General features: G+C 54.4%; 2 protein-coding genes, 1 long non-coding RNA gene and 1 other non-coding gene across 6 annotated transcripts; 2 read left to right on the forward strand and 2 right to left on the reverse strand.

Annotated features, from left to right (window-relative positions):
- Positions 1 to 1,047: 1,047 nt before the first annotated feature.
- SH2D6 (SH2 domain containing 6) lies at positions 1,048 to 11,193 on the reverse strand. The gene is given in 17 exon segments (XM_027129204.1): positions 1,048 to 1,291; positions 2,077 to 2,123; positions 3,848 to 4,016; positions 4,019 to 4,037; positions 4,667 to 4,825; positions 4,974 to 5,057; positions 5,303 to 5,358; positions 5,530 to 5,607; positions 5,773 to 5,797; positions 5,931 to 5,961; positions 6,111 to 6,189; positions 6,582 to 6,642; positions 7,570 to 7,631; positions 8,252 to 8,373; positions 8,976 to 9,108; positions 9,197 to 9,677; positions 10,040 to 11,193. Coding segments are annotated over 11 exon segments (738 nt in total). The 5' UTR covers positions 7,621 to 7,631; positions 8,252 to 8,373; positions 8,976 to 9,108; positions 9,197 to 9,677; positions 10,040 to 11,193; the 3' UTR covers positions 1,048 to 1,291; positions 2,077 to 2,123; positions 3,848 to 3,921.
- Positions 11,194 to 11,228: 35 nt separating this feature from the next.
- Positions 11,229 to 21,476, reverse strand: LOC113632187 (uncharacterized). The gene is made up of 4 exons (XR_003437719.1): positions 20,905 to 21,476; positions 18,688 to 18,861; positions 16,236 to 16,387; positions 11,229 to 11,870 (listed from the first exon to the last, which is right to left on the reverse strand). It is a non-coding gene; the product is annotated as an uncharacterized LOC113632187 (long non-coding RNA).
- TRNAE-CUC (transfer RNA glutamic acid (anticodon CUC)) lies at positions 16,936 to 17,008 on the forward strand. The gene has a single exon. It is a non-coding gene; the product is annotated as a tRNA-Glu (tRNA).
- Positions 20,424 to 24,030, forward strand: LOC113632185 (uncharacterized). Of its 3 annotated transcripts, none has more exons than XR_003437718.1 (2): positions 20,424 to 20,868; positions 23,737 to 24,030. XR_003437718.1 is itself a non-coding variant. In XM_027129203.1 (2 exons), the coding sequence occupies exons 1-2, from the start codon at positions 21,248 to 21,250 to the stop codon at positions 23,792 to 23,794; spliced, it is 840 nt and encodes a 279-aa protein (XP_026985004.1). In that variant the 5' UTR covers positions 21,221 to 21,247; the 3' UTR covers positions 23,795 to 24,030. The 3 variants fall into 3 exon arrangements, 1 of the variants encoding a protein (XP_026985004.1); XM_027129203.1 differs by lacking the exon at positions 20,424 to 20,868 and adding an exon at positions 21,221 to 22,029; XR_003437717.1 differs by lacking the exon at positions 20,424 to 20,868 and adding an exon at positions 21,662 to 22,037.
- The last annotated feature ends 854 nt before the right edge of the window (positions 24,031 to 24,884 follow it).

A 24,884-nucleotide genomic window follows, 5' to 3' on the forward strand; every position in this document is an offset into this window, starting at 1 on the left:
CTGGGACAACTGAGATTAAAAGCACTTCAAGGGCCTCCCTGGTGGCTCACCCTCATAACGGAGGCCTCCTGGTGTCATCCGGACCCAGCGCCCCTCTACCAACTTCTCCAGCCTTCTCTCTTACCGCTGTCCCTCACACTCAGGAAGGCAAGAGACAACAACAGTACAGCCGTGCCTGTATGTGGCTATTTGAATTTAAATTAATTGAAAATTGATGACATTATTGTTAAAAATTCAGTTCCTTGGTCACACTAGTCACATTTCAAGTGCCCTTGGGGCTAATGGCTACTGTACTGAACGATGCAGATACAGAACGTTCCTATCATCACAGAACGTTCTATTGGGAAGCACTGGGTTTGATTTTTCTCTTACAAAGGAAGCCCTGATCAAGGAACGCTATGAGTTTTAGAGGGATCCAGGGTAGACTTGACCTATTCAGTGACTCTTCCAAGAAATATTGGCACCTACTCTATTCCAGGCCCTGGATACACAATAGTGGGCAGTTGTAGCAGTTGGTCCTTTGGAGTGAAAAAGCAACTGCTCTCAGATGTGTTAAGTGCCTGAGCCCAGGCTGGGGCAGTCGGGAAGGTTTCCTGGAGAAGGGGACATGTAAGCACAGACCTGCAGTCTGAGGAGGCACTAGTGAGGCTGAGTTGCTCTCCAGACCATGTTCTTTTTGGCCCTCTGGGTCCCTTATCACAGACTGTCCCCACTGCCTGGACTACTCCTCTCTTTTTTCGCCAGGGAGGGAAGGCATGAGACTAGTCCCCTTAAAGTCAGTCCCCCAGCTGGGACTAAGCAGAGTCCCTGTTGAGCCACTAACTCCCGAGCTCTGCGCTGTGACCTCTACTTCACCTCCCACAGGCCACGTGGCTTCAGCGCTACATAAATTCAGTACTCGGTAAAAACAGGCTCTAGGGTGGAGGGCTCCTCCAGAGAAGTCGAACCTCGACGTCTGGTGGGGGATGCAGGAGTCTGACTGTCTGCATTACCAAACTCAGGTTCTGCGGCTCACCGCTCAAAAGCCAATAATTTGAGAGGCAGGCGTCAGTAGAAAGGAAAGTTACTTTAATTAGAAAAGCCGGCAATCTGGGGAGAAGGTGGATTCATGTCCAGAGACCAACTCTAAAGATTCTGCTCAGCCATGACATTTTTTAACGGGAAAAATGAGGGGGAAGAATCTCAGTGAATCATCGAGGCAGGAGGTTGGGTTCTGCATCATTCTCCGTTGAGTGCAGACTGGCTGACTCTTCAGGTGTCATCTTGCCTGTGTGATCTGCCTGCAGGATTGCTAAGGGGGCAACTGTGGATAGACAGTCATTTTCTAACTGCTTAATTCTCTATTCTTACTTCTTTTAATTTAGAAAAAGAATCAACAAGTTAGACAAGGCATGGTGTGCATTCAGGAGAGATCAGAAGTTCGTTTCAACTGCTTAGTGATCTCATTCCTATAATTAGGTTGTTTTAAGGTTAGAGGGGAACAGAAATGGGCAAACAGGAAAGGGACGAAAGAGCTACTTTCAATTCCCCACTGTCAAATATCATTCCATTTCTACGGGACTACGGGCGACGGTCTATCTTCTGTAACTTCTTCACGCTGACAGAGGGCACAGTATTCTCAAAATGGAAGATGTCAGCCTGGGTCTGAAGCATCTCTTTGCTGACAGTTTTACTTGCCCGCTTACATATACGGGCAGAGCAAGCTACAATCATTTTGACGCCCACAAAGATATAGAACATTATGAGCAATAATGTTAATCCTGTTCTCTTGAGGCCAGTTCTTGGAATTGTACTAGCCATAGATTCAGTACTGCTCAAGACGGAGCAGCTTATGTCATGGCTACAGTATGGTCATCATACAGTTAGCATTCTTCCTCTGGTGGCAGTTACAGTATCTGTAAAACAACTCAGGAATGTGCATCCAACACTGAGTCTATGACACTATTGTCCTAATCATTAACTGCTTGGTTTAGTACTGGGTTGCAGGGAGAACTGCAGGGTTCTAATCAATTCCATATGTACCCTGAGGCCCTCCCCAAGGTGGCCCCCCCACATTCTCCAGCCCTGAGTTCCTACCTGAGTCGGCCTGGGGAAAGTGTAGAGTGGCCACTCTCATCCACCGCCTAGAGGGAGCCAGGGCTGGCTAACCGAGCAGAGGGAGGCTGTCTTGGGGCCCCATCCCCACATACGGTGCACAGCAGTGCCCACCCTGCTCTTCCTCCTGGTGCCCTGCTGTGTGAACACTGAAAGCGGCAGTTCGTTGACTGGAATTCACATGCATGTTCATTTGGGAAAGAAGGACCAGAGTGCAGCCCATTAGGCCCTGCACTGTCCTCCCCTTCCACATGGACGGCTTCACTCAAGCTTCCCAACCATAGGATAACTCATAGGGACAATTATCTTCACCTCTGTTACAGGAATTAAGGTCGGGAGAGGGTAATTTGCCAGAGCCGGCAGTGGTGAAGGCAACCATCAACGCTCTCACCCCAGCCTGGACCCCATAGCGTCCACCCAGCCTCGTGTTTGCATTGTGTCACCGCTTGTCCGCGGGGCCACCCTCCCTCACCACCTCCCCGGGGCTCCCTTGCTCCCACCCCGGCGCCCAGGGCCTCAGGGGGATCGGGAGCCTCCCCGCCCGGCGCAGGATCTGTCGGGGCAGAGCCGGGACCCCGGCCAGGGGCAGGAGTCCGAACCCTCCGTGCCAGCCCGAGCGCCGGCAGCCGCTGAGCCGCCCTTTGTTTCGCGACTTCTGCGGAGTCACGGTCACATGCGCTTCCGGCACGGGGTGTTCCGGGCGCCGCGCCAGGGCCCGGGGACGCCCCCGCCCCTCGGCCCAGCCCGCGCGGGGCCGCCCTCCTCCGCTCTCCCGCCTGCCCCGCCCGCCCCGCCCGCCCGCGGGCCAGCGGCCTATCTCCGAGCCCCCAGCCCTGGAGCCTCCCTCCCCGGCCGCGCCGGTCGCGCAGCTGTGCTCCGATGGCCTCTCGTCTTCTCTGAACTCCGCGTGGAGCCTTCCATAGCGGCCTGGCGCGTTCAATACCCAGATATTAACGGGGGTCCGCTCGTCTTCCCTACTCCAGACACCAAGGGCGCAAAATCAGGCGCCTCTCTCCCCGATGGATCGCTGTGCGGTAAATGGGTGGTGGTCAAGTACCGAACTCCATTCTTGTCGTTTCATGGGGTGGCCGTGCAACACCAAGCCTCTCTCCTCCCCCACCCCGATTCCCACAAACAGAAGGAAACAAAACTGAGCCACCCGGGGCGGCCACAACAGACCATCTAAGGGCCAAGGCCCCAGTCAGGGGCAGAAATGGGGCTGGCTCCTCTGTCCCGGCCTGGCCACCACTGCTCCGGCGCTCCCGGGCCCAGGCTGTGCCCTGGGGCACTTGCGAACCTTGGCGCCTCATGGAGGCCATCTCTGCTTCACTCAACGGAATTCAAGAATTCATTCAACAGATACTTATTGAAAGCAAACTTATGTTCAGGGCGACCAAGTTCCTTCCAGATGCCAGACCCGTGTTAAGCCTCCTCCAGAATGTGAGAGGATTCCCTCTGTGTAGCAGCAGTGCCCTTACTATCCCCCTGAGGCTCAGCTTCCCAGAGGAGGCCTTTGTTCAGAGCAGCTCGGGAGGCCATGCCTGGGGGCCGGGAATGGAGGCCCTGCCTGTCCCGTGCTTCCCAGTCTTGGAGGTGCAGCAGGGAGTGGCAGTGCCAGGCTCTGGGTGAGCATGGGGTGGGATCTAAGGGACCCTTTCTGTCTCTGGGCGACCCTTCCCAATGCCTCTCAGGGAGGCCTGCAGGGAGGGACTGGGGCACGGGATGGGGGGGCGGGGGCTGGCAGGGTGGAGACCTGGGAGAGGAGAGGGAGACAGCCCGAGGAGCAAACTGTGGAACCGGAGGCCGGGGTGCACGTGCGCTGTGGCGTCAGGGCTTGGTGGGGAAGAGCAGGCAGGTGAGCTGCCGGCTGCCGCTGTGTCTGTCCACGAGTGGTAGGGGGTGCTGCAGGTAGTGCTGGACGAGGCGGCTACGGAGGAGAAGAGCTGCACGGGGAAGCAGGGCATCCATGAGGCTCATGCAGGGAGAAACTTCCTGAGGGAGCTGGGGGGCTCTGGCGAGGGAGCTTGTTGACATTTTTCTAAATATTTTCCTTCTGTTTGCCCCATGAAGCCCCACTGCATTTTGTTGCCCAATTCCAGGCCTTTCCTGGGATGGCGCCCGTGCGCATGTTGTTGGCCGGACTCCTATTTCCCAGGCCAGATGAAATAACTTTGAGGCCTCTGCCCGGGGCCTTCCGTGTGGGGAGCTGAGTGGTGACTGTCTCTAGTTTGCAGCCTAGCAAGTGCTGGGTGCAAAGTTGAGTCCTTGGTACAGACACGAATCTGGACTACCTGGGCCCTGCCCTCCTCCCAGCTGGGTTCATACAAATGCCCCCACCTGGGCCCCATGCAGGCCGGGCTCTTCAGGAGGGGGTGTCTCCCCCAGAGCAGACTGGGCCTCTTCTCAAAGTGCCGGCTTCTGGGAAGGAGTTCTGGGCGCTGGCCACTGAGATTTCCACCCACTCCAGAAAAAGGCAAAAAAGGGGGGTCTTCCCAGGGCAGTGTTCCCGGCTGGGCCCAGGGGCTGCTCTGCTGTGTCTTGCCCTTCAGCCCCTACCTCTTGCAGTACCCACCTCCTCGTGGTTCCTACCTTCCTGGCCCAGGGCGTAGTGGCGCCCGCCATCCAGCCGGCGGATGGGAATGTTGAAGACCCGGCCGTGGAGAAGTACTGCCAGGGTGAAGGGCTGAGAACCACGAGGGCCTGAGCTGGGGCGCACGGTGTAGGCCCCGTTCTGGGGAGGAGAGCCCATCGTCAACCTCACCTTCCAGCTATAGCCCTGACTCCGACCCCTGCCCAGCTGCTCTTGCCGGCTCAGCCAGCCTCAGTCCCTGGGCAGAAACGGTTTCCCAAGAAGGCGCAGGGGGCCTGAGGTGCCCCACCTTTTGGCGTCGCAGCAGGGCACTCTCAACAGCATGGCGGTCACAGTTCCCTGAGTACCAAGGCTGGCCCAGCAGATCGCCTTCCTGTACATACACACACAGCGGCTCAGCGATGTGCCAGGGCACCGGATCGGGGGTGGGAAGCAGAGAACCCCCAGGTTGCAGTTATTCGTGCTCACGGCCACTCGAGCAGAACAAAGATGTGTCCGCGCCTGGAGCTGCACACACGTGTTCAGTGGTGGACACCCACCCGAGAGGGCTTCTGGGTAGGGACTTGGGTTCTGCTCCCATGGGCCTCCCCCACCAGCCCTCTCCCAGCCCCTCCTCACCTCAGCAGCTGAGGCATTCTGGGTGGCAGCTACAGAGCAAAGAGAGGCTATCCTTCCTGCCGGAAGAAGCAGATTATAGCCCTGGGGCTGAGAGGGGATTAGGCCAAGGAGGCTTGGGGCCCAGCTGCGAAGGTTGGGGAGGTCACAGAGGGCGTGCAAAGGCCTGAAGCCCAAAGCGGGACACCCAGTGCTTCACTCCCCCGCCCCAGGGCTCTGGTAGGACCCACCGGCTAGGCCACGCGTGACCTCCAAGTGAGGAGTGATTTTAAGGTACAGGTTGGGAGCTTCCTGATTTGGTGCAGATCCTGCAGAATGCCCAGGGGGTCCTCTGAGACCTGCTCTCCGCTGGAGTCAGAGCTGCAGGGACCGCCTCAGTGAAGCGGGATGTGGGGGGCTGGGAGGCAGTCTGAGGCCCGCAGGGGAGGCCCTGCCAGAGGGCTTGGGTTCATGCTGACAATGGCGGTACTCACCTTTAGAGGTGGCATTCGATGCTCCCTGGCACACAGGATGCTGGGTCAGAAGAGCTTGGCCCTGCAGGCCTGCTCCTTTGGGCTGGAAGTCCTACCCTGAGCCTCCCTCTCTCCCTCCCCGCTCAGCCCACCACCAGCCCAAACCCCCAGCCTCTTACATTCTGAGCTTCCTGGGGGGCTGTGGTGGGCCTGTGGGGAGCGAATTGGGGAACAGAGCTCAGGGGCTTTACCTCCTTCAAAAGAAAAAGTCCAGTGACCCGATCCTGGAGATCCCAGGGTCAGGGCTGGGAAGCCTGGGTAGGCCCTTCAGGCCCCCAGCACACACCTGCGGCACTCACCTGGGCCCCACTGATGTCCTTGGTAGAGGGACTGGGGGCCTCAGGACTTGGGAGCTCAGAGTCTGAGGCAAGGCCGGGACTAAAACAGAGAGGGCAGGCTGAGCTGAGCACCAAGCGGGGAAATCCGGGTGACCGGGGCGGGGCAGGGGACAGCTTCTCTGCAGCCTGACTTTTGGGGAGCCCTTCCAACCAGGCAGAGCACTGTCCTGGCTGCAACAGCTGGGAAGCGCCCCCCCACCCCCCAACCAAGCCCTTGCTCTAAGGGGGTCCCCTCCTTGTCAGGCACTGTGTGGGGCAGCCCGGACCAGAGGCGTCCATGTGGGTGTCTGAAGGCAGATGTGTGATGGTAGGGGTGCTGAGAGAGGACAAGGGCAGGAGATGGAGCCAGGAGACTGCATCGTGCTGCCTCTGGGCAGCAGAGGGCCTCAGGGCAGGACGGGGCGGGGTGGACGGAGGGAGGGAGGGGTTCACCTGGACTGGGCTCACAATCTACGTAAATGTCCTCCTCGGGCTTCTTTGCTGGGCCCGGCACCTAGGGTAGGAAGGGGCGTATGAGACCCAGGGTTTGACCAGTGAGTGGGAGGGAGGACGAAGCCATCACTTGGGGGAGCTACTGGCACCTCACCCCCCACCCCCACGGCGCCGCCCACAAGGTGGACCTGGAATGATTGAAAATGCTCCTTTGCCCGGAAGGGGGCGCCCATGAGCACCTCCCCCGTCCTGTGCTCAGAGAGAGTGAGCACCCAAGGGGAGCTCTGAGCGAGGCCCTCCCCAGAAGGACACTAGCGGACGCCCTGCCAGGGCCTGTGGCAGAGGGGGAGAGGTTCGGCTTCGGGCCTTTTCCCTGGATTTAGGGATATTTCCTGGCCCTCCCAGCTCACCCATCACCACCACCACCACCACCACCAACTTCCTAGCCAGAATCCTAGAGTGAGGGGCCACTCACTGCCCGGTCTGGTGCACCCAGCTCTGGGAGGAAAAGGAGAGACCCACCAGCCAGCAGCAGCAGGGAGAAAGAAATTCAGTGAAACTTAGGCTGGAAGAGTGGTGTATCCTTGGAACTTCTCTGAGGGGATCCTCAGAGCCAGCTGTGAAGTCCCAGGAGAAAGCCATCCTCACCCCCGATCGCCTTACTTCACACCCCCGGGGTGCCCCCCGCCTGACCCAGAGACCTCAGCAGGTGCAGAAGGGGCCCCGGAGTCAGGGACTCTGTGACCTCAGGCAAAGCATTACGTGTCTCGGGGCCTCAGTCTCCTCCCCAACTGCCTGCCTGGTTGTGGGGGGGATTGGCAGGTAAAAATGAGGAACAGCTGTGGCGGATGCAGCGACCAGACAAAGCATGAGATCAATGTAAGGCCAGCTCAACTTTCCCCCAGCCCCGACCTCATGGAGGTCAGGATTCCCCTTCTCGGGGTGGGGAGTAGGTGGGCCTCGGAAGGAGAGGGGACATCCCCATTACCTCGCCTCCCAAAGGGCCAGCTCTGCTTTGTGGCCTCCGGGCGGGCTCCATGCTGCCTTGGGCTGTGGGCACAATGCAGTGGCGTGAGGGAAAATCGGGTGGGGGGCTATGGAGGGGAGCTGCGGCATTGGGAGGGCAAGGCTGGCCGGGGTGGGAGGCAAAGGGACTACGTATATCTGTGCAGCTTGAAAAACACAACACAAGCGTTAATGTGCAAAGGAGGCGACTCTCCTCTTTGCCTCTATTCTGTGGCTCTTTCTTTGGTGTGAATCTCTCCCAGTTTTACTTTTTATTCCAATAAAATATACGATGAAAGTGGTAGCTCTCAAAGCCCACGAACGGGATCCTGGCGGGGGTGAGAGCTGGCAGCGACTGGCAGCCGAGTGAGGGATTTCTCCCCTCTGTAGGCAGGGAGGGCTGCACAGGCTTTAGGGTCCGGGAGGGGCAGCGGAGCTTCAACCCCCCCTCACCCCCACCCCACCCCCGCTCCCCTCTCCCGGCTCAGGCGAGAAGGGTGAGTCTTTGGTGATGCTGATGGGGAGGGTGCAAGGACCAGGCCAGGCAGGTGGGAGGAGCGACTGTTAACAGGGCTCTGGCTTCTGATGCAGCTAATTTTTCAGGGGCCTCCTGAATGCAGACGTGGGGGAATCTTGCAAATGAGATGCCTCTTAGATTTACTCACTGGGAAATGGTAGCCTGGGGTGGGGCAGGTAGGGAGGTTGTTCATCATCTCGGGCTGGGGCTGCGGTGGCGGTGGTGGCGGTGGTGGTGGTGACATGGGAGGGCCCAGGGGGCCAGAGTGATCTGGAAAAGACCCCTGAGCATTGTGACCCGGTGGGCTCCTCCCACGTAGGTTCCAAATTTCCTCCTGCCCCCTACCCAGCCTCTGTTCCCTCCTCCCTCCCTCACTCCCCTCTGTGCTCTCTGGCTTCCCGACAGCCCCGTCTCCATGGCAACTGGAGGCGGCCAGCTTCCCTGCCCCCACCTGGCCGAGCCTGGGAGCTGTCGGGGTGGGATGCCAGCAGCAGCCGGGGCTCTCCTGGCATCCCTACCCTTGCTCCGAGTTGTGCTAGGATCTCAGAGGGGGAACGCCAGGCCCCAGGGACCCTGTCAGGCCTCCTGCTTTCCCATTGTTGCCTTGGTTACACTGCCCCTCCAGGCTCCTCTCCCCTTCCCACTCATCCTCCTTCCCTTCTCCCCTCCCTCCCTCCCTCCGTCCCTCCCTTCCTCCATCCCTCTCTCTCTGCCCAGCCAAGAGGCCTCAGTGACTGCCAGCTGAGGCCTCCCCTCGCTGCCCCAGGCCAGACAGAGGGAGACGAGGCAAGGCCTGGGCCCTCTTCCCTTGTGGGGACCCTCCCATCCTACCTGACCACCTGACCTCCCTGCCTCAACTTCCCAGCCCTCACCCAAGTACAAAGAGTCCTCCTGAGTGCCAGGAAGGTGGGCGGGGGCTGGGTGGCGGAGCAGAGCCTCACAGGGGAGCAGCTCATATTTATCCTCCTCTTCTTCCTCCTCCTCCTGGGCTTCTGGGAAGGGATGCTGAGCACAGGGAGGACGGAAGAGATGCAGGAGCCGTGGTGGCCGCTGCCTCCCCCCACCCCCACCCCAGCTCCGCAGCTGAACTTACCCTGCGTCTCCTGGTCCCTGAGGCAGACAGAGGAGATGGGCAGGGGTCATCTTTTCTCCAAGCAGGAGAGTCTGGATGGGAGACTGGTGAGACTGTCCTCATATCCTCATGGCCCAGTCCCTCTCTAGCACAATGACTTACTCTCTCTCCAAAATATAATAAACCATCTGCACTCTTACAGTGGCCTCAAAGGAACCATTCACGGTGGGCCTTTCCAACACTGCAGCAAGACCAGTGAGGCGTTTTGGAGATAGGGGGGTCTCACAGCCTGTTCCACCTATGCCAGTCCCCTACCCCATGCATCCCTAATTCTGACCGAGACAGGTGGAAGAGCTAGGGCCCAGTGACTTAACAGCACCGGACTATAATGGGCAGGAGGTGTCCAGAGTCCTCAGGGGAGACTCGACTTGCAGGGGCTCCTACGCATCTGGGGGTTGGTCACTTACCTGCACATCTTGGGGGTGGAAGGTGTGGCCCCAACCTGCAATCAGACTCCAGTCAGCTCTGCCCAAGGGGCCCTGCGTTTGTGTCAGCCAGACCATGCACAACCCTGGGACGTTCACATCCATGACGGTATGAATGGCGTCCCCTGGAGTTGTGTGACGGCAGCCTGGGACCAGGGCAGCAAGAGGAAGCGTCTGGGGGCAGAGCTAGTGCCTGTGGGAAGCTGGCAGTGGGGGGCCCTAGTGTTTCCAGGGGGTGGAGGTGCATGAATAGTCTCACTGGGCATGGAGGGCCCAGGCAGAACCAGCACCGCTCTAAGGATGCTTGTGCCCAGGAAAGGGACAGCGAGGTGGAAACAAGAGAGGAGGGCAGAGGAAAGAGAGGAGCCCAAGGACTCACCTGGCCTTGCTCCTGCTGAGCTTGTCCTGGAAAGAGTCAGGGAGGAAAATAAGGGGGTGGTCAGTTCAGGTGGGATGTCTCTCCCTGCCCGGAGTCCTGGGCCCCAGGGGTGGGCAGGTCTGTGCACCTGGGGCTGCCCCCAGAACCAAGTCTCACCATGGCCAAGGTAAAGGAGCTATGCCTCCCCAGGGTCCAGGTTCTGCCACAAATGGCCTGGGGACAGGGGCCCTATTGTTCCCATCATTTGCATCGTGCAAGCACCAGGAAGGTGGGCCTGCTGTGGCCTCCAGCCCCAGACCAACTTCGTCCATGCCACTCCCAGGGCCCAGCCCTAGCTCCCCCACCGCTGCATCCCACAGCTGCAGCTCCTGCCCCCTGCCCCACGGGAGGAAGAGCTCCCTCCTCAATGCCCAGGCCCGCAAGGCTGGACCAAGGGCCCCAAAGCTGCCTGGTCAATGTCGCCTCCTCCCAGAGACTCAGACTCTACTCAGGATGAGCCAGACCAAGCCCTTTCCCAGTTCACAGAAGACAGGGTATTAATGGCAGATCCAATTAAAACCAGGAGACCATCCCTGCAGACACTTTTCTTAACTCCTTTGTGCCTGCTGTCATTCGCTGGAGAGCGATGATCAATGATCAAGGAGAGGGAGGTTAGTGAAAAGCTCAGAAATACACACGGATATTGAGTCTGACAGCTTCCTTTCTTGGTGGATGTAGTTCAGTCGGTATTGAACATCCACTACACACCAGGCACTGTTCCAGGTGCTGAAGGTGCTGTAGGAAAGTTAAACAGGCAGGCATTACACATGCATTTCCTCACTGGCTTCTCACAATAGCTTCATGATGCAGGTCCTAATTTTATCCCTGCTTTGCAGACGAGGAGAATGAATGTATTAGTCAGCTCAGGCTGCCATCACAGAGTACCACAGGCTGGGTGGCTTAAACAACAGAAATTTATTTTCTCACTGCTCTGGAGGCTAGAAGTCCAAAATCAAGGTGCTGTCAGGGCTGGTTTCTGGCGAGAGCTCTCTTGCTGGCCTGCAGATGGTCAGCTCCTTGCTGTGTCCTCATATGGCCTTTCTTCTGTGCATGCAGGGAGAGAGAGAATTCTGGAGAGAGAGAGATTTCTGATCTCTTCTAATAAGGACACCAGTCCTATTGAATCAGGGCCCCACCCTCATGACTTCATTTAACCTTAATTACCTTCTTAAAGGCCCCATCTCCAAATATAGTCACACTGGGGGCTAGGGCTTCAACATATGAATTTGGAGGGAGACACAATTCAGTCCAGAGCACTGAGACTCTGAGAAATGGAGTGACTTTCCCAAGGTCATACAATTAGTAAGTGTTGGAGGTGGAATTCAATCCAAGGTTTGCACAAACCCACAGCCTGTGCACTAACCACTGATCTTCCTGTACCTCATCTAGCATTGGGTCCTGACCCTCCTTTCCTGTGATGGAATTAGAAACATCAGTAATCACTGGTTTCCTTAGGGAGCCCATAACTTCCCGGTGCTCTGTTACCCGGGTGAATTTTGGAACTCTGACTTCTGAGAAGTGTTGAGGCAAAAAGAAAGGGCAGGGCCTGGTGTCTGACTCTGTTTAGACCAGGGAATGAGGGAACACAGAAGAGGATCATGAATATAAGATCCTTCCAGGACACTGTAACTTTCCTGTGGTTATCATTTTGGTGATGTCCTGGCTGTTGGCACAAAGGAAGAATGAAGGCCATGAACTTGCATCTTTGGAGGCCATGGGGCTGGGGGAACTGGGGACAGGGTCCAGGGTTGGAGCTGGCCACAGTCTTCAAAGGCCACATGATTCCTGAGACCTGCAGGCAAACGGACACTTAAGAAGCTATGAACTCAACCATAAAAAAAAAAAAGAAAGAATGTCATTTACAGCAATGAGGATGGACCTAGAGATTATCATATTAAGTGAAGTAAGTCAGACAGAGAAAGACAAATATCATATAATGTCATTTATATGTGGAATCTAAAAAATAGTACAAATTGGGAGTTCCCTGGCGGCCTAGTGGTTAGGATTCCGGGCTTTCACTGCTGTGGCCTGGGTTCAATCGTGGCATGGCCAAAAACAGAAACAGAAAAAAACTTTAAATAAATAAATAAAACTTAAAAATAGTATAAATGGGGCTTCCCTGGTGGCGCAGTGGTTGGGAATCTGCCTGCCAATGCAGGGGACGCGGGTTTGTGCCCTGGTCCGGGAAGATCCCACATGCTGTGGAGCAGCTGGGCCCGTGAGCCATGGCCACTGAGCCTGCGCGTCCGGAGCCTGTGCTCTGCAACGGGAGAGGCTACAACAGTGAGAGTACAAGTGAACTTATTTACAAAACAGAAACAGAGTCATAGACATAGAAAACAAACTTATGATTACCAAAAGGGAAAGAGGGGAGAGGGATAAATTGGGAGTATGGGATTAACATATACACACTACCATATATAAGAGAAACAACAAGAATTTACTGTATAGCACAAGGAACTATATTCGATATCTTATAATGAACTATAATGGAAAAGAATCCCCTAAAAACTATATATACATACATGCACACACATATATATGGCCAAATCACTTTGCTGTACACCTGAAACTAACACAATATTGTAAATCAACTATATTTCAATAAAAAAGAAGCTATGGGGACTTCTCTGGTGGCAAAGTGGTTAAGAATCCACCTGCCAATGCAGGGAACACAGGTTCGAGCCCTGGTCCGGGAAGATCCCACATGCCACGGAGCAACTAAACCCGTGCGCCACAGCTACTGAGCCCGCGTGTCACAACTACTGAAGCCCGCGCGCCTAGATCCCATGCTCCGCAACAAGAGAAGCCACTGCAATGAGAAGCCTGCGCACCGCAACGAAGAGTAGCCCCCACTCACAGCAACTAGAGAAAGACCGCACACAGCAACAAAGACCCAAAACAGCCAAAAATAAATAAATAAATTTATTTTAAAAAAAAAAGAAGCTATGAAAAGTCATTGGGGTGGCTTAAGGGGGCCCATTTGGTGTCATGGGAAAAACTGTACAAAGAAAAACAAAGAATCCAGGCTTGGCGTCAGGGACAAGAATCTCCTCCCGACCTCCACTCCCCAGCTGACCTTTGTTCCACATTTGGGCCATAAGGCATGGGGGCAACTTCCCTCACCAAGGGGACCTGCTGTCAAAGTCAGCAAGACGCTCTAGACACCACCCCGCTGCAAACTCCAAACTGAGTGGGTTTCCCAGTCCAGACTGCCCTTGCCACAGCCACCTCCTCCTTCTGTTCAGGGCTTTGCATAGGGAAATGCCAGGGCCTGGGTGAGGGAAAGAGCCCCAGGCAGAGGGTGGAATCCATGCCTTCTGGGTGGGGGCACTGACCTGGGCAGATCAGGGAGAAGGGGATGGAAGGAGGCTTCCTCACAGCTTTGTGTCACCGCAGCCAGCCCTGTAGCACCGTGCTTCCTGCTGATGGCACAGGCAGATTTGGACAACCTCTTTCTCCATCTTTGGCACAGGACTGTTTTCTGTACAATCATAGCTATTCCCTTGGGATGAATTCCTAGAAATGGAATTACTGGAAACTCACATTTCAAAGGTTCCATTGCCCCATTGTCTGGCAGCACCTGAGTGCCAGTTTTATGGTCCTTCCATAGCACACAGTGATTCTCCACATTTTCCAGAGCTCAGCTGCTGATCTCCAGTAAGAACAGGCCATCGTTTTCAGGCCCAACATAGTCTAAACCCACCCTAAGAAAACAAACAGCTCTCTAGAGCAGTGTTCCCCCACTTGCATGATCACAAGCATCAACTGGAGGGCTTGTTAAAAGTCTTAGACTCCCAGACCCTCCCTGAGAGCTTAAGAATGGGATGTTCCAGGAGGGAAGTGGGAATCTATATTACTTTAAACAAGCATCCTAGATCAATCTTATGATCAGTCAAGTTTGAGAAACGCTGCTCTAAGGGAAACGTTCTGAGAAGATGCGACTCCTAGGACACCTTTAGAATCACACTCAGCCTTTAGCTCATGGGGAACATGGGGGTGGCCAGCAGAGAAGAAACATGACACAGACCCTACCCTCCAGGGGACCCTCCGAGTGATGGAGAGGCCCCAGGAGACATTCAATCTCTCTGTGCTGCAGTCTCCCCCTGTGTAAGTGGGGGTGGGAACAAGGCACTCCTTGCGGTGGAGGCGCTTCTGTTGAATGAGATGAAACACGTGAAACACACAGCACATGTGCGGTAAATATCAGCTCTTCCTGAGTAGGTGGTACCACGGTCCATGGAGTTGTTGCCAGCAGACAGGGAAGGTGGCCAAGGCTGGCAGGGGTCCCCGGTGTGAGCGACGTGGGAAGCATTGTGAACAGGAGGGGGTGATTTCTGAGGACCTGATGGAGGACAGGTAAGCAGGCTGTGGCCAGAGGTCTCAGAGGTGGGAGAGTGCAGGCTGCGGAGCAGGGGATGCTGAGGTGTGGTGGCTGGACCCCGAGAGGCTGAAGGTCTGCCATTCCCACTGGCTGTGGATCACTTCCTGTGTTTGGGGCCACTTCCACTGTATGAATCCTTGCCTCCATTCACAGAAGCCAGATGAGGCTTTCCCAGCCTCTCTTACGGCTGGGGTACAGGCATTCTGCCAGTCAGATGCCCCCATGCTGGGCTTTGTATCCAAAGCAGGCACCAAGAGGCATCCATCCGGGACTTCCCTCGTGGCGCAGTGGTTAAGAATCCGCCCACCAATGCAGGGGACACGGTTCGATCTCTAGTCCGGGAAGATCCCACATGCCGCAGAGCAAATAAGCCCGTGCGCCACAACTACTGAGCCTGCATGCCACAACTACTGAAGCCCACGCGCCTAGAACCCGTGCTCCGCAACAAGGGAAGCCACCGCAATGAGAAGCCCATGCACCGCAACAAAGAGTGGCCCCCACTCGCCGCAACTAGAGAAAGCCCGTGTGTAGCAACGAAGACCTAAAGCAGCCAAAAATTAAATAAATAAAATAAAATAAATACATTTATTTAAAAAAAAAAGATGAAGAGACTCTCTTATTAAAAAATAAAAAAAAAAGAGGCATCCACCCTAGGGAGGAGGTGACAGTTATATCCTGTTTCCAGAGGCCAGGGAGGCTGAGATCCCAAGTGGTACCACCCAGGGCCAGGATCAATAGTGTTGGCCCAGAGGGGCCTCCACTAGGCCAGCTTGGCTGTGGCCTTTGAGACATTGTTCCTGGCTGGTTCTCTGGTTCTCCTGGAGATGTGGCGAGCTACAGAATATTTTTAATAAATTATTTTCCAGTCTAAACTAGCTAAGGTTGGTTTCTCTTACTTTCAGTGAAGAAATCTAACTTAGGGACACAGCATGAGTGGGATCACCACATGGATACCAAGAAGGCCAAACTGTGAGGTCAGGTACAGGTGTCTCATGAGAAAGTGGGACCAGGTAGAAATGAGTATCATAGCTTTACATTTCTATACTCTTGGGCCTTTTATATGACAAGCATTAATTAATTTTATAATTTAAAAATATCAGTCAGTACAGATTAAAAGATAAAAAGAAGAAGGAAAGAAGAGAAAGAAGGAGGGATGACCTGGATTTCAACCACGAGGAAGCGCCAAGAGAAGGACAGCCTAGGAGAAGGTAGGGCCCTGGGAGTGGGGGTCAGGGCCAGGGGGAGTTCCGGGGTGTGGGGCTGGGGCCACCAGAGGACAGCCAGGTCCCCTAAGCCAGGGAAGTAGGGGGAAGAGTGGGGGAAAAAAAAAAGAAGCACGCTGTTAAGACAAGGATTCTTCTCCGGGGAGAATGGGAATCCATCGGGGCAAGTGGCAGGGGTGGGGTCGAAAGAGGGAAGGAGAACTTTCTGACCATGAGTTCGGGCCTCAGAGGATGGGGAGGGGAGAGCAGGTCCTGTGAGGGGTGAGGGAGAATGAATGAGTCCTCAGGCTATTTTGACCTGAGCAAGTAGTCAAGTTAGAGGCCCAAGAAGCTCCTCGGGAGGGGCCTGAGGCCAACCGAACTGTCTGTGACTGGCTTAAATTTAAAGTCGGGGACCATCTTGAAGGAAGGTGGTGGAGAGGAGGGAGAGAAGGGGTCCCCCAGTGCTGAGAAGCGGAGGGCAATGTTGGAGCTGCTTTAGCGCAAGCTGGCAGAGGTCCCTCCTCCTCCCCCCCGCCGCTGCCCTCGCAGGCCTGCTGACTCAGCTCACTCTGGGGGCAGCTGTGACACGCGACGGAGGGCTGAAGCATGGACGACACAGACCAGCCTCCTAAGAGGGGTCTCTGGCCCCTGTCCCCCCCGGTGCACGATCATGGACTGCTGCAGCTTCAGAGGTTTGTGACAGGCTCTCCTTCCATCTCTCTGAAAGTTGATACAAAACTCGGTGTGTGGTTTGTGTTTTTCTGGGGGGCAGTGCACGAGATTTCTACAGATTCGCCAAGGGTTAGGGTCGGGGCTGAGGCTGGTTTTCCCTGGCCTCTAGGGTACAGTGCACAAGCCGGCACTGCCCTGGTCCCCTCTGCCCCTGCTGGGGTGCTCCGTCTCTGTCCCACACAGCCTGCCCTTCCCTGTTCGGGAACTTGCTCACAACAGGTTCGTTCATGAGGTAGCTCTGCCTGGAATCCTTGTGTGGCCCTCCCCACCATGGCTCCTTGAATGGAGACAAAGGCTTCTTGTTGCCTGGTAAGATCAGCCCTACCTACCTCTCCAGCCCCAGCCCTTCCATTTTCTCCCCACAGACGCACTCACACTCACCTTCTCTCTGTGGTTCCACCATGACTAGGCCCAGTTGGCCCATTCTGCACTCTGTTGACTTAAGGAAATTTCAGGTGGAAGGAATTTAGATATTTATTGTCCTTACAGAATATGACAGAGAGAAAGCACTCTTAAGTATAGTAAAACACGGATATTCCCTGGTGGTCCAGTGGTTAGGACTCTGCACTCTCACTGCTGAGGGCCTGGGTTCAATCCCTGGTCGGGGAATTAAAATCCTACAAGCCACGTGGTAGCCAAAAAAAAGAGAAAAGTATAGCAAAACACAGTAAAAAAAAAAAAAAAAGAGAGAGAGAAGAAAAGAAAGAAAAAAGGACTCTCTTATAGGTATGTTATACTTTAAGATTTTTTTTTTTTTTTTTTTTTTTGTGATACACGGGCCTCTCACTGTTGTGGCCTCTCCCGTTGCGGAGCATAGGCTCCGGACGCGCAGGCTCAGTGGCCATGGCTCACGGGCCCAGCTGCTCCGCGGCACGTGGGTTCCTCCCGGACCGGGGCACGAACCCACGTCCCCTGCATCGGCAGGCGGACTCTCAACCACTGCACCACCAGGGAAGCCCTACTTTAAGAATTTTAACCAACCCCCACAAAGTCCACTCTCATCGACTCTGCAACTGGCAATCTTCACAGATGGTGCAAGCACCTTGTGCCCCCCAGACCCCAGCCCTCTCCCTCCACCTCAACTCCTTATCTTGCAGCTCACCAGAGCTCCTTTAGGTGTCTTTAAACGTGATGCATCAGCCCACTGCTGAGATTCTGCCCTTGGGAGAACCCAAGAGATGTCCCAGTAGCAGGAAGCCTGGGTAAGATGGGGGCAGGATGGCTGCGAACACTTATAATAGTACCTGGCTCTGTTCATCTCTTTCTAGTCTCAAACAGTCTCCTTACCTGGGGGCTGTGCACTTGCCTTTCTTCTGCAGGAACACTCCCGCCCCTTGCCTCCCTCTTCCTTCAGGCCACAGCTGAAGTCACCCTCAGCAGGGGTCCCAGACCACGGCAGACTCTCTGGGCTCCCACCGTAGTTAAATCTATGGGTACATTTCAGGGCTAGACTGTGGACTCCCACTCAGCTGTAAGAGCTCTCAATGGGTAGCAACTGTGTCTGTCCAGTTCACTGCCAAATCCCAAGTGCCCAGCCTACAGCTTGGCACAGAACAGGCTCTCGAAAAATATTTGCTGTAGCTGCACATTCAAACCTTACTCATTCTTCACCGCCTGCTCAAAGACCCCACCTCCCGCCAAACAGCCTCCGTCTCTCTCCTCTGAAAGGCCCATGGCTTGCTCCTAACCCCCGTGCCTAGGCTGAGCACGGTGTCCTGAGGCCCTTTCCCCGTTTATCTGCTTCTCTAAATGCAAATGGTTACCAAGGACTCTCCTCTGGGTACCTTTGACCCTGCCCTCACTCTACTGGATCCTTTCCCCTATTTACCTTAATGAGTGGAGTGGGGGGCATCTATTCTTCCCCCCCACTCTCCCTGCACTCCACCCCACCCCACCCCGCCCCCGCCTTGGCCAGATGTAGTATGGCCCTGCTTAGGCTTCTTCCTTCTTCAGCTCATATCCGGAGAGCCAGGCATCTCCTGTTGCCGTTGCTTCCTTGTTACTTTCTCTCAGGACTGATGAGCAGAAAGAGTATGGACAACTGGCCTGCCTTCTACCCTCCCCCTAGGAGAGACCTGGCGCTGCCACTCACAGATGTGTCTTCATCTGCACATCCTTCCTTGATAGGTGTGGAGAGCCCTGAGATCACCCTCCCCACCTTTACCAACGGAAAAGCTGAGACCAGAGTGGAGGTGGATGCTGGGCCTTGGGCCAGAGTCATCTAATTATGTACACAAGACCAAAGCCCTCAGTGCGTCCCACCCCGTCGTCCTGGCGGCTCTACGGACCTGAGCAGTTGTTCCATCGCAAAGGGCGGCCCCTGGTGGTGAGAAGAAGCGTGGTGGCCTGTCCCTCACCCCCTAGACTGGCTGCCAGAGGAAAGGGTGTGGCCTGCAGGACCACCGGCAAGGGCTTCATCCAGTTGTTGGTGCAAGAAAAAATCAGCAGAAATCTGTGAAGTCCTACACAAATGAAAGATTAGAAAAATATGTACAAACAGTATTCAAAACCTGAAAGATAACTTCAACTATAATTCCACTATAGGTGGAAGGTGTTACTAAAACAATGAATTTGTTTATGGTTTTTAAATGCCAGTTTAAACAAACTTTTATTGAAAGCATTCGTGCGCTAAGGCTCTCTCTCCCCAAATGGGAATCTTGCTGTTGCCTCAGGATGTGTAACCAGTATAGGTGCAGGTACTTTCAAGTATAGAATATGTATGTTCCTGAGTCGCTCCCAAGGCCCTGAGGGGGAAAGAACCCAACTTTTGGGGCACCTTACCCTTAGACACATTTTCCGTCATGACTTCGTAACACTGCCCTGTTACTTTAACTGCACCCTGCTGGCTGGATCTTCAGGAAGCAGGGATAGGCATTAAATGGCTTTGGCATATCCTTGGGCAAGTCACACAGGCTCTTACTGATTCAAGAGTCTGGTGCTAAGTCCTGGAATGCAGGAGAGAATGGGCTCTTATAAAGACTGCACTGATGGGGCAAGGGCTGTCTCCAAGTTTCTATGGTAACTATCTCTCGTCTCTAGGGGCAGAGGGGCTACTTAACAAAAAGCTGGTTGTCTAGTTACTGAACCCAGGTTTGGCTGCTCCCTATTCAGAAGCCAATAATTTGAGAGGCAAGTGTCAGTAGAAAGGAAAGGTGCTTTAACCAGGAGAGTGGGCAATCTGGGGAGAAGGTAGACTCGTGTCCAGAGACCAACTCCAAAGATTCTGCTCAGTCATGACAGTTTTTAAAGGGAAAAATGAGGGGGCAGAATCTCAGTGAATCATCGAGGCAGGAGGTTGGGTTCTGCATCATTCTCCGTTGAGTGCAGACTGGCTGACTCTTCAGGTGTGATCTTGCCTGTGTGATCTGCCTGCAGGATTGCTAAGGGGGCAATTGCGGAGAGAGAGCTAGTCATTTTTTAACTGCTTAATTTTTTATTCTTCTTTTTATCTAGGAAAAGACTCAACAGGTTAGAGCATAAGTCAGGAGTTAGTTTCAATTGCTTAGTGAACTCACTCCTGTAATTAGGTTCTTTTAAGGAACAGAAATGGGCAAACAGGAAAGGGGCAAAAATGCTTTCAGTCTTTTTTTTTTAAATTTTAATTTAATATTGGAGTATAGTTGATTAACAATGTTGTATTGATTTCAGGTACAGCAAAGTGATTCAGTTATACGTATACATGTATCTGTTCCTTTTCAAATTCTTTTCCTATTTAGATTATTACAGACTATAGAGCAGAGTTCCCTGTGCTCTACAGTAGGTCCTTGTTGGTTATCTATTTTATATAGACCAGTGTGTACATGTCAATCCCAATCTCCCAATCTATACCAGTGTGTACATGTCAATCCCAATCTCCCAATCTGTCCCCCCAACCACCCTTCCCCACTGTTTTCAGTCTTAACAGAAATACTTGGAAAACCAAGCCTTTGAGAACTTCCCAGGCAGCAATGGACATGCTTAGAGACCACCTAACCAGTACATATGACCCCTACTCCAGTTACCGAAGGGAATCTGGGCGTTCTACTTTGAATATCCTTTCTAGAGTTGTTTCTAATTTTTCCAAGATTAAATTTAGGAATATGTCTAGGAAGCAGCTGGTCTCCACCCAACTACAGAAGAATAAACTCTCACTGACATTACAGGGTCGTGGCTATACCGTCATAAACTAAGTATTTTCCTATCTACCTTGATGATCAGGGTCACAGCATATATGGCCAGATCAGAAAGTGTAAACTCTGAAAATGGGGTTGGAGACGGAAAGGCCAATGTGTTGCTGGCCACTGTGGTGTCACTGCTCCTGATACAGGTGTAACCTGAATCCTCACTTGGGAGCCAGAAATCAGCTGAGAAGAGGCTTCAGGAGAGAGACTGCCCTGGCCCCGGAAGGTGGGTGAAGTGGGGCCTCAGCACTGCTCATCCCACCAGACAGGCTGGACCCTTGAGCTCCTGACTGGCACTGAAGGGCTTGGGTAAGTCCCTGCTGTAGTGTCTCAGTGGATACTTACGCGACTCGGGAAGTTAGGACAAGAGTCCTGGCGCTCGACGCTGAGGTGTGAGCACTTTGCGAGCCAGCATACTGAATGAGAGTGCCCTGGTTATTACTTCCGGTCGGCGCCTCACTGTTACCTGGCTCTGCCATATAAAGTTGGTGCCTGGGCGCAGGGCGCTGAGAGCGGTCACACAGCGTGGATCGAACATCCTGACCTATACCCCAGAACTCGAAGGACCCTGGCCTTCCCTGGGCTTCTCCAGGAGACTTGCAGGCCACACAGAGACCCCAACAGGCTTAGTCCTGCCTCAAGGTCCGGGCTGCTCCTCGCTCCAGGAAAAGGGAGTTCGCTCCAGGCGATGGAGGAGAGGGTCAAGGAGGCAGACTCTGCGTCCCTCCAAGGCAGCTGGCCCAAGCGTCCACCGGTCATCCCCTTCCCCGGCAGTCCCAGCCTGGTAGGGAGGGCGGGGCTCTGGATCGCTGAGAAGTGCTCGGGCCGGCGACCCCACGGTGGAGCAGTGTGTGCGGGGTCGGGGAGCCAGGCTGCGGGGAGAGAAGGGCCCTCTTCCCCACAGCAGGGGAGCCCACACCCCGCACGGGTAAGCCCACCTCGCCAGACGCTGACTTCCGGTCGTGAGCACCACCCTCCCCGAAGCCCCGCCCCGCACCCACTGCCTGCTGGGATCTGTAGTTCGTCGGGGAGGGACCAACGTGGCCGGTGCGCGCGTTTGTGTCTGCGTGTTTGTGTGTCTGTGAGTGTGTTTCGAGGTCCGCTGTGGCGTCTCTGTCCCCCTGATCTCTCCCCCGAGGACCCACTGGTCCCGGGCTTGGCGCAGGGATCGCAGGCCACCGCTCCCGAGGTCCCGCCCCGCGGCCCACTCTTGCTGGGATTTGTAGTTCGGGCCTGGGTGGGGCCGCAGGTCGGGGGTCCCACCTGGGCCCGGCGTGGTACCATCCTTATTCTTGCTTTTTCCCGCGTGCCCTGGATCTGGACAGTAGACATGGCGCGGTGTCGCAACTCCAGCCGAGCTCCCCCTGGCCCTTCCCCCGGTCCGCCGCCCCCGCGATGTATATGCCGGCGCCTGGAGGACAAGACGCTAGATGCTAAACTGAGGCACGAAGATGGGCGCGCTCTGGCCGGGTAGGAAGGTAGGGAAAGCCAGAGTGAGGACTTGGCCTGGGAGGCCCAGCCCAGGCCTGCTGGGCAAGGCTGGACTAGGCGACAGTCCAGGGCCCTTTCAGTTCTTAAGAGTCTGCGATCAATGGTGTCTCAAAATGATGACCAGACCCGCCCAGGACTGGCTGGACACATTAGAGGTGATTACCCTATAGAGCTGACAGATAACATTTTTGTCAAATTTAGCAACCCTACAGAAGGAGGCCAGGGAGGGAAAAGGACTCTTTTGACCACGAAAACCAAGAAATGGAGCGACACTGGCCCACGGGTTTGCTTTGAGGATCAAGTTGGGGGGTAGGGGCTGTGTGTGGAGGGGGTGTTTTGTAAACTGTAAAGCCCCGGGCATGGGTGAGGTGTTATCTGAACTCTGAAGCACTGGAGAAAAGGTGCTGGGCCTTCAGGAGCCACACTTTAAAGGAGAAGTTACACTTACTGTAGTTAAGTAAGATGTCCCATTAGGAGAAGCTGGGTCGTAGCTGCGTGGAACCTCTCTATACAATTTTTTTAAGTGGGGTGCAAATGGGTCGAGCCAGGACTTAACCATTTATAGGTTACAGAGCCCTTTCATTTGTTGACAGCCTTATTGAATGTGCAATTCAGTGTTTTTAAATATATTCTCAGTTGTGCAATTGTCACCACAAACTAATTTGAGAACATTTTCATCACCCCCAAAAGAAACCTGTACTGATTAGCAGTCACCCCCTAAAGTCCTCATCCCCTCGGACCCTAGGCAACCACTAATCTACATCCTGTGTCTACAGATTTGCCTATTCTGGACATTTCACATAAATGAAATCATATATGTGGTCTTTTGTGTCTGGCTTCTTTCACTTAGCATGGTATTTTAAAAATTCAGGTTGTAGCATGTATCAGTACCCTGTACTACTTTTTTTTTTTTTTTTTGCGGTACACGGGCCTCTCACCGCTGTGGCCTCTCCCATTGTGGAGCACAGGCTCCGGACGCGCAGGCCCAGTGGCCATGGCCCACGGGCCCAGCCGCTCCGCGGCATGTGGGATCTTCCCGGACCAGGGCACGAACCCGTGTCCCCTGCATCGGCAGGCGGACTCTCAACCACTGTGCCACCAGGGAAGCCCTGTACTATTTTTATAAATAAAACATTTTTTAAAATTTTAAATCCCAGTATCTAGAGGATGAGCAGGGGGAGCCCCTTATGTGTGAAGGACTCAGAGCTGGCACTAGCATTCAACGCCGAGAGCAGGATGGGCCTTGGGAGAGGAGGCGGGAGAGCAGTGATGTACAGTGATAGTTGGGAGGGGAGGCCGGGGGTCCTACCACCTCGCTCTGCATTTACTAAGGGAGTCCTGGAGCACGTTATTTTGACCCCACTTGGCCTCCATTTTCTCATCTGTAAAATGAGGATAATAAGAGGGCAAATGGGAGGATTAAATGAGAAAATCATATGAAGGACAGTGCCTGGCATATAGTGCCAACACTCAAGAGTGTTAGCTCTTATCATGAACTTACAATGGCGTGAGGACCCAATGTGACCCTGGCCTTGAGGGGGTAAACCTGTCCTCTCGTGTCCTCCCTGGGGACCAGTCCCTCCTGCCCCAGTCACTCGGTACCCTCCCCGCCACCACAATGCTCCACCAGAGCTTCTCCTGGCCCGCTCATTCATGCTGTACTGGACAGTCCTATTTTCCCAACAGGTCACCAAGGAATTCTGGGGTGTCACCATCCAGGACGCCTCTGAGCACCCAGCTGTGATTGAAAAGAAACTTTCTAATCATGAGCTTTATTCAGAAAATATGGCCATCCAGACCCCCAGCTCTTCCTCAGAGAAGCTGAAATGATTTAGAAAAATTCACTGCAGATCAAATTTAAAGCCTAGCAGTGGGCTCTCCTGGTGGAGCAGTGGTTAAGAATCGGCCTGCTAATGCAGGGGACATGGGTTCAAGCCGTGGTCTGGGAAGATCCCACATGCTGCAGAGCAACTAAGCCCGTGCGCCACAACTACTAAGCCTGCGCTCTAGAGCCCGCGAGCCACGACTACTGAAGCCCGCACACCTAGAGCCCGTGCTCCACAACAAGAGAAGCCACCGCAATGAGAAGCCCTTGCACTGCAACAAAGAGCAGCCCCTGCTCGCCACAACTAGAGAAAGCCTGCGCACAGCTACGAAGACCCAATGGAGCCAAGAATAAATGAAATAAAATAAAATAAATTCATTAAAAAAAAAAAAAGACTCGCAGCATCCTGAGTTAGTGCCTTCAAAGGAATATTCTGGGGGAGCTGTGATATTGGAATTTTCAGGTATTGCAACAGATCCCTGCCATCCCGCCACTGCCCCGCCCCGCCCAGGCTGAGGAAATGCAACAGGTCAGCCTGATCTGCCCCTCTGGATTGGAGTCAGAGAAGCCAGAGGGACTCCTCGTCTAGTGCTGCATTTTACAGATGGGAAGCAGGCTCAGAGAGGGTCATATGGCAGGGTAGTTAGAGAAGCCAGGTTGGGAACTCACTTAGGGAGAATCCTTTGCAATTTCAGGAAATGCTTAGCCCCGGAAATCAGTCCATAGCCTGGGTCTATGGGCACAGAACCAGAAAGCTGGCCATCTTGGGCGGCTGCAGACCTTGGCCAGAGCCCAAGTAGCCAAAGCCTGGAAGTCAGTCTCCGATGCCTTCCTCTCCTGGTTTATTTTAGCCAGATGTTTGTTTTAGAAGTAGGAGTTTATTAATCATAATGGCAGGCTGCACGTGTCTAGGCCTTTATTCTTTTCAAAGAGGCTCCCATAGGTCATCTCATTGGATCCCCACAAGCCCTCAAGGTAGGAGGGCTGGGTAATTGTCCTTGCTTCACAC

The sequence above is a fragment of the Aethalodelphis obliquidens genome, unplaced genomic scaffold (genome assembly GCF_003676395.1).
Source record: "Aethalodelphis obliquidens isolate GAN/ISIS:26980383/991018 unplaced genomic scaffold, ASM367639v1 scaffold35, whole genome shotgun sequence".
Taxonomy (NCBI): domain Eukaryota; kingdom Metazoa; phylum Chordata; class Mammalia; order Artiodactyla; family Delphinidae; genus Aethalodelphis; species Aethalodelphis obliquidens.

Coding starts and splice junctions, on each gene's coding strand:
- LOC113632185 (XM_027129203.1), top strand. CDS start 21,248: ATGGAGGAGAGGGTCAAGGAGGCAGACTCTGCGTCCCTCCAAGGCAGC. Junction 22,030..23,736: donor GATGGGCGCGCTCTGGCCGG/GTAGGAAGGTAG, acceptor TTTTCCCAACAG/GTCACCAAGGAATTCTGGGG.